Source organism: Aspergillus ruber, assembly GCF_000600275.1.
Source record: "Aspergillus ruber CBS 135680 unplaced genomic scaffold scaffold00026, whole genome shotgun sequence".
In the NCBI taxonomy this organism is placed as follows: domain Eukaryota; kingdom Fungi; phylum Ascomycota; class Eurotiomycetes; order Eurotiales; family Aspergillaceae; genus Aspergillus; species Aspergillus ruber.
Genome location: NW_024467322.1, coordinates 46,316 through 60,374, shown reverse-complemented (window position 1 = coordinate 60,374; position 14,059 = coordinate 46,316). Strand labels below are relative to the sequence as shown.

The 14,059-nt window shown below is 51.2% G+C and overlaps 3 protein-coding genes across 3 annotated transcripts; 1 reads left to right on the top strand and 2 right to left on the bottom strand.

Moving 5' to 3' along the window:
- Positions 1–122: 122 nt before the first annotated feature.
- On the bottom strand, positions 123–2,934 carry EURHEDRAFT_462492 (COPI-interacting protein CEX1; the record flags this gene model as incomplete). Its single annotated transcript, XM_040784805.1, has 9 exons — positions 123–909; positions 958–1,130; positions 1,184–1,387; positions 1,442–1,736; positions 1,793–2,166; positions 2,218–2,364; positions 2,428–2,538; positions 2,592–2,729; positions 2,812–2,934. The coding sequence occupies 9 exons, from the start codon at positions 2,932–2,934 to the stop codon at positions 123–125; spliced, it is 2,352 nt and encodes a 783-aa protein (XP_040636167.1).
- Positions 2,935–5,600: 2,666 nt separating this feature from the next.
- On the bottom strand, positions 5,601–7,908 carry EURHEDRAFT_182444 (putative PAB1 binding protein (Pbp1)). The gene is made up of 4 exons (XM_040777882.1): positions 7,710–7,908; positions 7,600–7,653; positions 5,818–7,510; positions 5,601–5,792 (listed from the first exon to the last, which is right to left on the bottom strand). The coding sequence occupies exons 1-4, from the start codon at positions 7,731–7,733 to the stop codon at positions 5,680–5,682; spliced, it is 1,884 nt and encodes a 627-aa protein (XP_040636166.1). The 5' UTR covers positions 7,734–7,908; the 3' UTR covers positions 5,601–5,679.
- Positions 7,909–10,271: 2,363 nt separating this feature from the next.
- Positions 10,272–14,020, top strand: EURHEDRAFT_415233 (formin-mediated actin nucleation enhancer). The gene is made up of 2 exons (XM_040782632.1): positions 10,272–10,743; positions 10,832–14,020. Exons 1-2 carry the CDS (start codon positions 10,552–10,554, stop codon positions 13,796–13,798), a joined length of 3,159 nt encoding a protein of 1,052 aa, XP_040636165.1. The 5' UTR covers positions 10,272–10,551; the 3' UTR covers positions 13,799–14,020.
- The last annotated feature ends 39 nt before the right edge of the window (positions 14,021–14,059 follow it).

Here is a 14,059-nt window from a genome sequence, read left to right as displayed (position 1 = left end):
GCAATGAGTGCTTGTGTTGTATGATTTCTGTCTCTATGAAGTGTTTCATTGAGGGATGTTTACAAGAGTGTGCTCCTAAACGCTGTCTATGGTTACCAGTAGCAGTGCAATGAAAGAACACATCAATCCCACGCATCCCCCCATCCATCGTCCTCATCCTCGTCCTTAGGCGCCGTATCAATCTTCTTGGCTGATGCGACAACTGTCTTCGGCTTGACTGCCGGAGTATTAGTAGTGCGAGAGGCTGCTGAAGTGGTCGCTGTTTTGCCCAATCCCTTTGGCAATGGCTTCTTCGATTTGGCCTTGGACTGCGCAGCCAGCCACCCGGCAAAATCGGGCTCTCCGCCGTCATCATACGGAACAGCGGGTGGTTTGGGCGATGTTGTCAGTCTAGGCGAAGGCTTGGGTTGGGCCACAGGGCTGAAAGGATCGTCATCTTTCGATGGATGTTCTTCTTCGTCATCATCGTCCATGGCGCCCCACGCCTCAAAGACATCGTCGTCCGCTTTTCCGTGCTCCTCAAGTTTAGAGACAGGCGTTGGTTGCTCTGATACGGAACGGTTAAGTTGGGCTGCAGGACGCAGCATCATGTTGGCTGACTTCGGCTCCACCGCGGGGGTCGACGTGGTTGAACGGGGTACAGCTGCAGAATGGGCAATGTCCGACTCCGCAGGCTTACCATTGGCAGTTGATTCAATCTCACCGTTGGCTGTCGTGATCTTATTGGTGAACGATGAAATTGCCCATCCAGCCCACGAGTTGTCATTCGATGTCCCGATACGAGCTGCATTCTTGGTGCTTTCTTCCTGATCGGCCGATGGTAATGCCGTGTCGGGCATTGTGCTGGTAAATTTCCTGATGCGTTGGAGATATAGGTCGACGGTCTTGTTTGCTTGTTCTCGTATCATCCTGGAAATTGTGAGCGAGAAGTTGCCCAAAATATGAAGGTACACTTACTGTTCCTTGTCAAGAAGTACAGAGCAGACAGCAGGTAAAATTTTAGTCGCACAGTCTTCCTCCGTAAAGTAATCCATTGTTGCGCCCAATGCCATCAGACCGGCATTTCGACCATGAACAAAAGGATCCCGGATGGCTCTTGAAAATGCCGCGATGAGGACTTTCGATCTCGACTACACCAACATATTAGCATCTCCAAACTAACATTAGAATAAAGATTGCTTACACCCTGACCCAGGTTCTTGGCGATTTTCCCCAGACAAATGGTAGTATTTGTCCGAATCCCAGGTTGTTCATCGTTGGCCGTTCGCGCCAGGAACTTGAGCAAGTCTCCATTGATCGTACGGTCACTCAGCTTGTTTATTACCGTCAGCACAGCCTTGACGGTCTGTTCTCGGACAACAGGCGCGACATCCGTGAAACCAGAAGTCTAGAGAACAATCAGCATTAAACTTTACAATGCAAGAAACACCAGATTCCTCACCATTGGAGGGAAGATCCTGTCATTGACAACCTTCTGGGGGAGGTTTTCAATCATCAAAGGTAGATGGTCCAGCAGACAGACCCGGAGAGCTCGATCAGGGTTTCCAAACAACCGGACAATGGCTGGCGTCAATTTGGAATTGAATTCTTCTGGTGATAGTTTTGATCCAATTTTCAGAATAGCCCCAAGGACTTTGGGACCACCACCGCCAAACTCGACCGATTTCAGCAACTCCGGCAGTACTTTCATCTTGAAGAACTCTTCTGGGAAGTCTTCCGAGAGCTCATCCAATTCGCTATCCAAGTCAATACCACTGGATCACCCGAATCGAGGGACAAAGGTAAGACATACTTGATAAATTCCTCCCGCTCGGCGTCATTCTTAAGACCCAGAGACTCAATATCATCTGTTAACCGGATCAGAGGTGTCTGAAAGAACCCTCCGCTCTTCTTGCCTTGCTCGACGAAGTGTGCCGGGCTCAGACGGATTTTCGGATTAGCGGCGCAAAGACGCTTGTAGCTCTGCTGCATGCTAGGTGGAATATTCGTCGTCTTGCCAATTTGGTCCCCTCCCGAAAAACCGCCATTAAAGACCTCGAACGCCAGAATACCGAGTCCATAGGAATCAACAGCGGCTAACGGATGACGCTTGATAACATCCCAGCCACCTTTAAAAACTTCCGGGGGCGTATAACGAGCCGCATCGGGGACGATACTGCCATATGTCTATCGCTTGTCAGCCACGCTTGATTCTTGTTCGTAAGATAGATGACCAACATAGATAATCGCATCCTCATCACTCATTGAACTAAGGATTTCAAATCCTCCTAGTTTCCATTCTCCGCTTTCGCTTGCGAATACCGACGCGGCCCTGATGGCGCCGTGAACTGACGAAGCGTCTTCGTTGATAAATTTGATCGTGGACTGAAACCAGATTAATCAGCCTCGCACCTAGACAGTACGTAGTCGTATATCAAAGTAACGTACCGACACAGTATGTAATCCCCATTTTGTCGTCTCTTCGCTCAGACTCCTCCGTTTCACATACCAGGATAGAGGGACAACCCGCTCGGTCACGATATAGATACTAGTCTCCGTCTAGACATTGTAAGTATTGCGCCGCTGCATTTGCATAAAACCGGTCCAAGTACCTCAATTGTGTCTATCACTCTAATAATACCGGGGTGTCTCAATGTTCTCGACTTCCGCATCGCGTTCTTCGCTAACGGCAGCCGGGACTTATTTGAAGCGATATCGAAGGTGAAGATACTGCATGGCGAGCCATCCTCCTAGACATCATAGACAATATGCTTTAGCCTCATATTCCGTGGCAAATAATGAAAACGCCAAATGTCCTAATTGCATGCATACCCGTTTCGTCGCATTATGGAGGGCCCAGATCGAATCGCCAATATCGACTCTGTCGCCAAGCGAATATGGAAACGAACTGCCCTTGGCGATTGCAGACGCGACGGCGGATTTGAGAAAATCCATAGCGCTGAGACGAACGATATCGTTTTAACGGCGAGAGAAAGCGTAGGGTGACGGACAAGCAGGTTCTGGCGCTGGAATGGCAACGCAGGCCAGGATGCAGGATAATCTCCGGTTGGGACCTATAGGGCAGTTTTTTCTCTGCGTTGGAAGGAGTTATATTAGGTATTAAACGAAAGAGAGACCAGCTCGACCAATTCGGGGCAGTAGAGGGAATGGTTACCTGCCTGTACTCGTCGGGCGGACAGCAATAATGCCCGGCCCCGATTCGGTCTAGGGCCTCCGCCTAGAGCTCCATATCTTACCACCGAACAGCAAACACTCTTTCGACAAACACTTCAAAATATTCATACCCTCCTAAATCTCATGATAATGCTCCGAGCCTCTTTTCCATATAGAGCTAACCCCATTAACATAGCCAGCTGACAGATAGCTACGCGTTAAAAGCAAATCTCTAGGTACGCGCCCCAGCTTCTCTCTTCGCTACAAAAAAAAAAAAAAAAAAAAAAAAAAAAAAGGAAAAGCATCACATCTCCAATGATGACCCAATGGTAAAAGGTCAGACCGCGCAAACCTCCCAAACCCGCGAATTGCATACATCCCGAAGCGTATTCTTCCCCTTCCAGCGCGAAACTGAGACCGACAGCAAAATCCCCTCCCTCAAACACTGAACCAGAAAGATATCTCGTCACCGGTCTTCAATATCCGTGATGATTCTTCTGTCTTGTCTCTTCGCGAATTTGGATCTCTCTTCTACGCTCCTCATCCATAGCCTCAAAACAGGCTGGCAGATACATGCTTTTACCGTAAAAGGCACATGGTCGAAGTCGCAAGACCCACGGCACCTGGCCTTGGAAAGACATGAATACATCAATCAAATACTTGACATCAGCCGTTATCTGGGGTTCCTTGTTCCACTGCGCTTCCATGAGGAGATCACAGGAACTAATGGCCACGGCGGACATGGTTGCGCGTTACAAAAGTGGTCGTCATGAAATTGCCGGACGAGCAGGACAAAAGAGAGTGAAGAGGGAACGAGAGATTAAGGCAGAAGGCTGTCGACTGTTGTTGAGACCGGTGCGGGATTGGCTGGTTTTGGTGCCGGGGGCTACGGTGGACTTTGTGTTTGGTCTTGGGCTGGGAAGAACGAGTACCGCGGTTGCGACTTCGTCTTTGGGGGTGCTGGATGATGCCTAAATATAAACTGAAAAGACCTGAGGAGATGCTGCTTTTCTTATCGTGTTTGCCACACAACGTTTACGGTTGGTTGAGCTTATAAACTAATGATGTTGACAGAACCCTACTATAAACGATCATGTTAGCTCTACGATGGAGGATTTTTGTGACAATAGAAGGTTGTTGATGGCCATCTATATTACATATCCACTATCTATCACAATTGAACATTCCCTTCCATCCCTCGATTTGGGCAGAAGAGGGCAAAAAGATGCTTGTGATTGATGAGAAGATCAGGTTGAGGGAGGATTCAAGAAGCTTTATATCTCAATGGCATGGATCGAGCATGGGATATACAGGCAGTGGCTCTCTTTGACATTGGCAGCCGTTACCTTTTGGCAGGAAGTTGCTTGTAACTTCTACTACCACACGGGCGGGTTTGATGTCTTATAAAATGGATGAAGAAAATTGAATATGTATATGGTGCCATTGACTATCTTCATTGATACGTATGGCCTTTGCGTAAGACATGAAAATCTGAGTCTCATCGGACAGATAGATTCGGAAATTCAGTCGCAGGTTTCCGACCGAGCATGGCCTCGCAACTCCATGGCAACTCATCCCCAGCTATATTGGCGCCTCAATTCGGCATATACAAACCTCGCTTCCCCATGCGCTACCAACTGTCGGATGAGACATAAGGCTCGTTCACCTGGAAGGAAGTCAGCATTGACCATTTACAAATCGGCATCCTTGTGCAATGTACCGGCAATATTGTTGATAACTCACCAACCTCCCCTGATATAGAGACCACTGTAAAACGAAATTCAAGACACATGAAAGCCTCAAACACAAATCAAGCCTTTGAGCCAAAATTGTTGAAGTTGCCAATTGTGAACAAAACCCCTGGTCGAATCCCTGCAAAGCCCCAGCGCGCGGAAACCAAAATGTGGAAGACATCTTGTTAGTGTTGAAGATTGCCGCGGCGGCGAGTCTTGTGACCAAATCTCGAAATTCATTTCACTTCGCTCTCAACAGCTTCGGGAGGATGGGATGCGGCTGGCGGTGGTTGAGACGGGGGCACTTGAGGCGCCATTTGCGGCACCTGGTTGTAGCCGCTACTAGGGGTCCGATGCTGGTGAGGGGGGTAATGATGCGCTTGACGAGGGCTCGACTGGAAGTGCGGTTGCTGTTGGGGGTAATTCCCGCGCACCGGAGGCATGTGCCCTGCCTGTTGAGCAGGATACATAGGTTGCCCCGGTTGTCCAGGTGTCATGAACATGGCGGGTTGGGGCGGCTGACCGGATTGAGAATTCTGATGCATCATCATGGGAGCACCCCGGCCAGGGCTCGGGAATCCACTATGAGGCTGAGGAGGCGCATGTTGAGGATAAGTCTGACCGGGGTTGGGTGAATACATCTGCATTTGAGGATTGTAAGGGGGAACCCCCATATAAGGACCGCCGGAAGGTTGCTGGACCATCATGGGTGCTGCCATAGCTCCCTGTGGATTGACGAACTGTGGGGCACCCGGGTAGTGCCTCATGTGAGGGGGCGGAGGCGCCCCCTGATTCATGTAAAATTGAGGCATGGGCTGCTGGAACGCCAGCTGCGCATGCGGGGCCAGAGGAGATGGATAAGCGACGTGGTTGTGCTGTAGTCTGGGGGATGGGAACATTTGTGAGGTCGAAGACGACAACTGCATACGATGAGGATCGTCGAAATGAGGAGGCACGGAGTGGTGTTGTTGAGGATGAAGATGGGGTCCGTGTGGTGGGCCAGATACCGGGGGCATACCCGGAGCCGCTTGCTGGAATGGGAATGGCATCTGAGGTTGATGAGGCAGCTGAGGGTTGGAGCCGGCACGGTGCTGAGGGAACATGCCCGGCACGGTGGCCGGCGGCTTGAACATTTGCAAGTAAGTCTTTTCATTATTGCCGGCAGGGGGGTCCCAGGTTGGCATAGTCCTATAAGCCGGAGGAATGCCACCGTTAAAGGATAATTTGTCCGCCTGCTCGGCAGTCTCTTTCTTCATCCGTTTAATGGGGTTAAATTGATCGTTAAGAGATGGCCGTTCGGTAATGGAACGGGGCTTTTTCGTTCCGAAGAAAACAGACGGGCTTGCGGCGCGAGAGATGGAGCGGCCTCTGAAGGCAGGCTGCGGACTTGCTGCAGCGCCAGGAGTGAACGAGCTCGCAGCCGGGTTAGGCTTGAACTCCATAGCCCTGACATTGAACTTCGTAGATCCTGGTGTCTTGTTCGGGCTGCTGACACCGGATCGCTCGCCAGCAGGGCCCGAGGGAGGCAGACGGGCATCCTGAATGGGCAAGGGTGCCGGGACAGGTCCCACGGCGGCTCCCTTTCGCTGCTGTAGGTTGTCTGCGAGACGGTGGCTGAGCATGCCGGTGCCCGGGCGGCCCGGTTGCGGTGCTTGATTCTGGAATCGCCCACCTGGTCCAGCGTTGGGTCCTGTGGGAGGATACATCTGGCGGCCACGGTTGAGATTCGATTGCGCCTGCGGAGGCACTGCTCCACTCGCAGGACCTGGGCCACGAGGTGGCGCGGGCTTTTGGTCAGCTGTGACTGGAGTGGCCCTACTACTGGCCGTTTTTTCGTCTTCATTTGGCACCTGAGCTCGGTTGATAATCAGCTCCTGCTTGTTAGGGTCTTTTGCGAGAATGGGCACCAGGTCCTTCGGGACCGGGGTAGCAAGTTTGAAATTCTTTGAGAACTTCATTAGTTCATTCAACTTGACATTACGATCATAAGAAACCTGGTTCCGGCGGCGCTCCTGCATTTTTAGTTTCTCATTGTTGGCAAATTGCCGGAAGTGGTCTAGCACCTCGGCTTCCACGTTGGCAGTAGCGTTGTCCGCCGCCCGTTTTGGCGCTGGCGCAGGAGTCGTTGTTGCGACAGCCTTGTCGGGAACGGACTTCTGCTGCGTGTCAGTGGTCGCTTTAGCTGGTGCGGTCGACGGTCCTGGCTGGGGTTTAGGAGGTGCCTGTTCCTTAGCCTGTGTTGGAACCGGGGCCGCTGGCTGCTTCGAGGGCGTACCGGCAGTCGTAGCGGGTTGCTGAGCGGCAGCGGCAGCAGCAGCTTGTCGCCGCGCCGGCGGAGTGTACTTGTTCGGCTGCCCAGACACGAGAGGTGGGAAATTCTTCTCATCGCGACGAACGCCGCTGTACTTCTCCTCCTCATCCTCGGCTACACCCTGAGCCGGTGCCAATCCTCTTTCTTCCCTGAGATGAGGATTGTCCGTGTCGGCGCCTTCAATTTCACGAGCAATACGAGCGGCCTCGGCCTCCTTCCGCTTATAGGCTGGGTCGGAACGGTCGATTGTGGTAGTATAGTAGGTTTCATCGTAATTACTCGTGGCACCAAAAAGGCGCTCATTGGCTTCAAACTGATCCCAACCTGTCGTGTTAGTCGCAGTTTCAAGGGGCGCCTCGATATCATCTGCCGCCGGCTCCCAACGCTTCAAGGTGCGCTCACGGGTCGCGAGGTTTCCAGAAATATCGGAATCAGTTCTAAAGCCAGCGGAAGCTCCTGCTAGAAGTGTCAGCACGCAAAAAGAGATAAGTGAAAGATCTGGTCCCGCATACCCTTCGATGTTTTTGTTGTGACATCAGCTGGCGACACGTCTGCTACAGAGATATCCAACACATCCTTGGCATCAAAAACCATGCTGTGCTCGGGAGGCGAGCCCAAGAAAGGAGCAGCAACATCGCTGACTCCGTTGGATCGCGATTGATCAGGTTTGGATCGTTGCACCATCTTGAGCACAAAGGACGATTCGCTTGCTTCAAGGGTCGAAGAGGAGAAGATGCCGGTAAATTTCTCACCGTTCTTAGTGGTGACAACAGCCTTCAAACCCTAAGAACCAGTTAGCTCCTGCAGTCCTGCGGAACACATGTTATGCGGGGTCAGCTCACAATGAAGCTGGTAACCAAGAAAATCAAGCGGTCATGTGCATGGTTGTCCGAGGTGTTGGTCTCCTTGGGCGTCTTAGTAGGAGCAGATTGTTTTTGATGAGCCATGTTGCCGTTTTGTTGCGAGTATTTTTGGGTGATGGGGTTCGTTCCCTGGGTCCAAGCTTTCTGGGAGCTGCTACGTCTGTGGGAGAAGCACCGTGTTAACCAACCGCACACATCAACCATGATTCGACACAATCAACGATTTAACATAGAGATATGAAGATCGATGATTTAACATGCTCCGTAGCTAGTTTCTTTCGAAACTAAAGACCAGCGGTGTATTGCGATGACGCCAAAAACCCAACAGAGCGAGCAAGAGAGAAATAGAGAAAGTGACGGGAATCGAGTTATCGACAAATATAGAAGAAGCAAAAAAGGACAACGTACCTCGGGCCGCCATCAACAGGGGAGGGTCGTCGATTATCGGGCACTCTGGTGCTAGCGCTGGGCCTCAACGAGGCTCTGCCAGTGGGATTCTGCGACGAAGCATTACCCGATGCGTTGTTGCCAGTAGACGCGGAGTTGACGGTGGAAGCCATCAGGCTTAGTAGTCGTCAATCGAAACGATCTCACGTCGTGGAACCGTACACGACGCAAGCTTTGTGCAATGTCGAGGGGGGTTTAAAATGAGGACTGAGGCGCAAAGGCCACACAAGAGACAGCCGCCCACACGCAATAAAACGCACACCGCCTAGGCTCACCGAAGCCTAGTGTTTGAATTGGGATATGGAAAGGAAGGAGAGAAGATCGAGGGGGCCGGATCAGACGACGAGTAATACACTGGCGATGGAATTGAAGGGCGATAGAGGGAGCAGGAGATCGGGTATGTGGATCAGTGTCGATAAAGAGAGAGCGGAGGGGACGAAGGGGGTTTCAGAGCGGGCAGATCCAACTGACTGTCCGCAACAAGAAGAGAGAGGAGAGAAAGCAAAATGCAAGAAGAAAAGAAGCAAAAAGAATCGTAGTCAGTCGTTGACTTGTCGTGGTCAGGAGAGACGAAGAGATCAGGTAAAGAGGTGTTGTTGGAGGTAGTGTGGAGGAGTGATGAGGACTGGTTCGGGAGGGTCTGGTCACGGGAGTGGAGCTATACCTAGTAGTAGTAACTTCGTAGACTCAGGTACTCTACTACCTACAGTTACATAGTGCATTATTTAAGAAACATCAATTCGATTGTGCCGTGTCATTATGTGCTTATAATGCCATAAATAGAGTCAAAGTGTCCAACTCTACAGCACTCCATCCATACTGAAGATTACGGAGTAGACGCTGAGTTTGAGACGTCCAAATGCGCTCAATCTACTTGGTAGTCAGTGTGCTTCCCATAATGACCTAATAGCACTGGTCACAATGGGACGGGCTAGTCTGAAAGAATTCTTCATTGAAATTAGATAGCAGGTACAGAGGTATACATGATATTGAGTAGAATGTTTGTAAATTTGTAGACTTCGGGCACTATATAAGAAACCATCATTCTCCCTCATAATTCCCCATAATCCATATTTAACACTAATACCCGGAACAGGTGCTTACACGGTATTTAGTGCTGGTTATTCTTCGGATGATCTTCAGCAGCAAGGTATTGGCAACCAACTCAAATGTACCAGAGACATACCGCATCTTCGAGATGATCAGGGATGAAAGACTGGAGCACTGGGCACTGGGCCAAGTCAGAGTAGGGATGATCTCTGCATACGGAGACATGACTGGCTATTGACAGCCCTAGGAGTCTTCGCATAGCTTAGGCTTTTTAATTGCCACGAGCTGTCGGATTGATACTCGCTGTATTCCGTATCGTGCGGTATGTATTGATGCTCACGTGATATATACAGATCGTTAGGATCCTTTATGCAGCTAGCGTTACTCGTAGATAAAGATTTTCTTGAGGTAACCATATCTATACTGTAGGCACAGAGTTGTAATGCTGGACATCGGGGAGCCGAGGCACCCCGCCACACACTAACAAGCAGTAATAGACATATCACTTCCCCAAAGAAGATTGCATAGAAGCTAAAAAAAGTCTCTATAATAATCTTATCTGTACCCCAGAGTAAAACATGTAGCAATTGAAACAAAGACAAAGATCAAACAAAAGTCAGAACAAAAGGCGGAGGCTGGCAGTGGACATGTGACCGGCGGAGTAGCCACCAGATGTTGGCCCAATTCGAAGTTCACTTCTACTATCACCACCACCACTAGTACAGCTCTGGCTTGTTTCGGGCTTTCTGACAAGCAGGAATCTTGAGTCAGTAGAAAAGAGGCTGGTGACTCTGTACTTTTTCCCGTTTCTTCTTGTTTCTTTCTTTCCTTCCTGGGATGCAATATTAATTTGCGCCCCCCTACCTGGTCTCTGCGAGCTGATCGTTTTTTTTTTTTTTATAACCTTCTTTTTCTCACTGTCTAGTTTTTCTAATCCTTTCTAATCGGAATCTATTCTTATTTCTCTGTCGTTTTTACTTGATCAGCCCTATACATGCGCTCCTCATCCTCTCGTTCCCAGCGTCCGCATCCCACCGGAAGTCCTGGCCCATCACGAAGCCCGCCTCCCCAACACTTTTCGACCGGTTCGGGGAGCAGTGTCGAGACGGCCATGACGTCCCAGTCTTCCGCGCCTCGCAGTTCGTCGTCGAGTTCGTCCAGATCCCAGCAGTCGAGAACAATCGTGGTAAGTTCTGAAGAGTGGCTGGACAGGCGGTCCACGTTCGTTCCGAGGGTTCCGTGCTGATGATGTTTACTTTTTCCTGTATGAACAGCCCGATAAACAGATTTCCCAAATCGAAAAAAGCGTGACCCATCTTCTAGTTGCAACCAAGCAATTACTGGAAACCCTTACACAATGGTCCCGGAGACAAGCCTCGGAGAACGAGGTTTCTGACGTCTACGTGCGTCTGGGATACGAGTTCAACCTGGCATGCCGTGCGTTCAATGCAATCGGCGTTGATACATCTGATCTGGGCCCCGTGCCAGACCTGCTCCGTACCATACTCGAAGATACCCTCAGTCAGGACGCATCGCCACAAAGCCTCGATCGTTATCTTCCACGGATTCGGGACATCATTATAAATCTACTGCATGGGCTGAAAAAAAAACAAGCTCGTTTACGATCGCGGCAGCAAAGAGACGACAGTAGGTCGTCTTCGGGACGGCAAGGCAGTTCAACTGGGCAGACGGCTGTTATGAATCAGGCGTATGAGGAGGCCACAACGACGGCCACCTCCCCCAGATCAAGAACTGGGCGTCGTCATGGAAGCAATGGTTCTGCCGAAGACTCGTCTACCATGCCTCGAACGAGTTCAGCTGGACACGGCGAATTGCGAGGGACAAGCTATTCCGAACGGGAAGCTTCCAGGCAGGAGGCCCAGCACATCCTGTCCCAATCGTCGGCCCCGGAAGATGTGATTCTCAAGCAGGTCACTCCGGCTCCGGCTCCGGCTCCGGCTCCGGCTCCGGCATTGTCGTCCCAAACCCCTTCCCCCTACCCAGCTCCACCCCCGACACCGAAACAAGATGACGCTTTGGGGGCTCTTCAACGAAGTGGCGAGTTGGAACGACGTGCATCTCGGCGGTTTTCAGCATACCAAATTCAAAAGCACTTGGGTACGTCTTCCAATGGAGTGCCTATGCTTCCGACCCAAACGACGCCCATTCCGAACCGAGGTCGTGATGTCCGTGAGTCCTTGAACGCTGTGCGGTTACGAGGATCAACCGCCCATGGAATACAAAAGTCATCAAATCGCCTGCAAGATCCGTCTTCTGCCAAGAGTACTCCGTCGGAAACACCAGTAACCAATACTCCTGCGGCTGAGGATGAGCCCAACAAAACCCGGGCAGAGCCTTCTCCTGATCCAGCGACTGCCAGGACCGAGACCCCGGATGACAAGAAGAGTCCTACACCTGAACCTGATACGTTGAATAAGCCCGCAGTTGCAGGACCATCTCTGGAATTCCCACATCCTCCAGAGCCTTCTCTTGGCGAGGCGTTTGAACCTACAAAAGGTTCCAGCGCTGAGTCGGCTGCTGCTCCCGGGACACCGACGTCCGGTGAACGACGGCCTTCGACAGAGATTTCCACGCCGCCTCGCGGCACTCAATACGTTTCTGACCAGCCCTCTCCCGGAAAGGAACTGACTTTGTTCTTACAGTACAAGAGCAAGATTAAGAAGTATGTCTTGCCCGAAGGTCCCAGTGGTCTCACGATTGGAAGACTTCAGCTAGCTTTCATTGAGAAGTTTGCCTGGAACACACACAACAATGGAGTGGACCTTCCAGAAATCTACATCCAAGACCCAGTCTCGGGAGTCCGGCATGAATTGGAAGACCTGGTGGACGTCAAGGATCGATCGGTGCTAGTGTTGAACGTGGATACGCTTGATGAAGTCCGAAGGCATTTTGACGATGGCCTCGGTGGTGTCCGACGCTTGGTCGAGGGTATTAAAGGAACTTTAGATGGACATGAGACTATGATGCAGCGTGTGTCAGATCGTCAATTGGAGGCGGCCAAAGAGATGGCCCGTCTGGCGGCTGCACCTCCTGTCCAGGTTTCCGGCTCCCCGAAGGCCGTTGTTGGGACTCAGAAGGGCAATATCTCGGCTGACAGTGGTCAGCTTGCGGAACTTCAAAGCTTGCGTCGGGATCTGGCCGTTCTGCGCCAAACGTACGCCGATTTTAGCTCTGACATCAACAGTTCGATGAGTTCGATTCGCTCTAAGGCTGGCAGCGTCAAGAGCGCTGCGGCAGATGTTGCTGTCCCATCATTTGAGGGAGATGCGGGCCGCTTTCGTATCAATTCCGGGAAGAAGGAGCTTGCTGATGAATCTGAGCGATTGGTGTCGCGTGTGGACGACCTTCAGGATCTGGTTGAAGACCTCCGCAAGGATGTCGTCACTCGCGGTGTGCGTCCACTGCCCAGGCAGCTGGAGACTGTTAGCAAGGACATCGCTGCAGTTACCACGGAGATGAAGAAGATGCAAGAGTTCCTGAAGCGTGAGAAGCCGATCTGGACCAAGATTTGGGAGAAAGAGCTCCAGATGGTTTGTGAAGAGCGTGACCAGCTTACCATGCAAGAAGATCTCGCGGCCGACTTGCAAGATGACCTCGAGAAAGCTTCGCAGACGTTTGCACTGGTCGAACAGGCGACGAAACAACAGGCCATGTCGAATGAGACTCCTAACGGCGTCACCTTGCGGCCCACAGGGCGGAACCTGGCCATTGATCCGACAGCCGACCCACTCAAGGCAAAGGATGGTGTCCTAGGCGAAGTCCGTGCCCTGCAACCGAACCACGAATCTCGTCTCGAAGCCATTGAACGGGCAGAAAAGGCACGACAAAAGGAGCTGGAAACCCGCCGCATCGGCAAATTCCAGAAAGAACTGGGTGCATTTGTCGAGCAAGGAAAGCTGAAGAAGAGCGGTGGTGTGGAGGAGACGGAGAGACTCCGTCGGGCCAAGGATGACCGCGTGCGCAAAGATGTTTGGGAGCGCATACAGGCTCGAGCGGCGGATATGGAGAAGGCTGAGGCTGAGGCTGAAGCTGCGAAGGCTGCTGCAAAGGCATCTGGAGAAGGCGAGGCTGAGCAGACAGAAGATTCGACCGACGATGCTGAGAAGCCCGCAGAGGATGACAAGGATGCTAAAGAGGGAGAAGAGGTGGACGAGAAGGCCAAGGAATCGGACGATGAGGGCAAGGGCAAAGACGAGGCTGCAAAGGATGATACTGCTTAAGTATGCGCCATCCTTGGAGTGTCTTAGGCTCGACTGGCATTACTTTTGAATTGAAACCGGTGGTCTATTATCATTTAGTGTGTTGACGATACCCGCCACAAGTTGCTGTGGCCTGTTATGTGGGATGGATCACCGTCCCTTTATTTATGTTTATCATTGGAAATATTCTAGCATCAGAGCGTTGTTACATTGGCATTATTTGAATTTATTGTGGTTTCGATATTTATTTCCATCTATCGTGTACTTTGTAGACTGATCGAT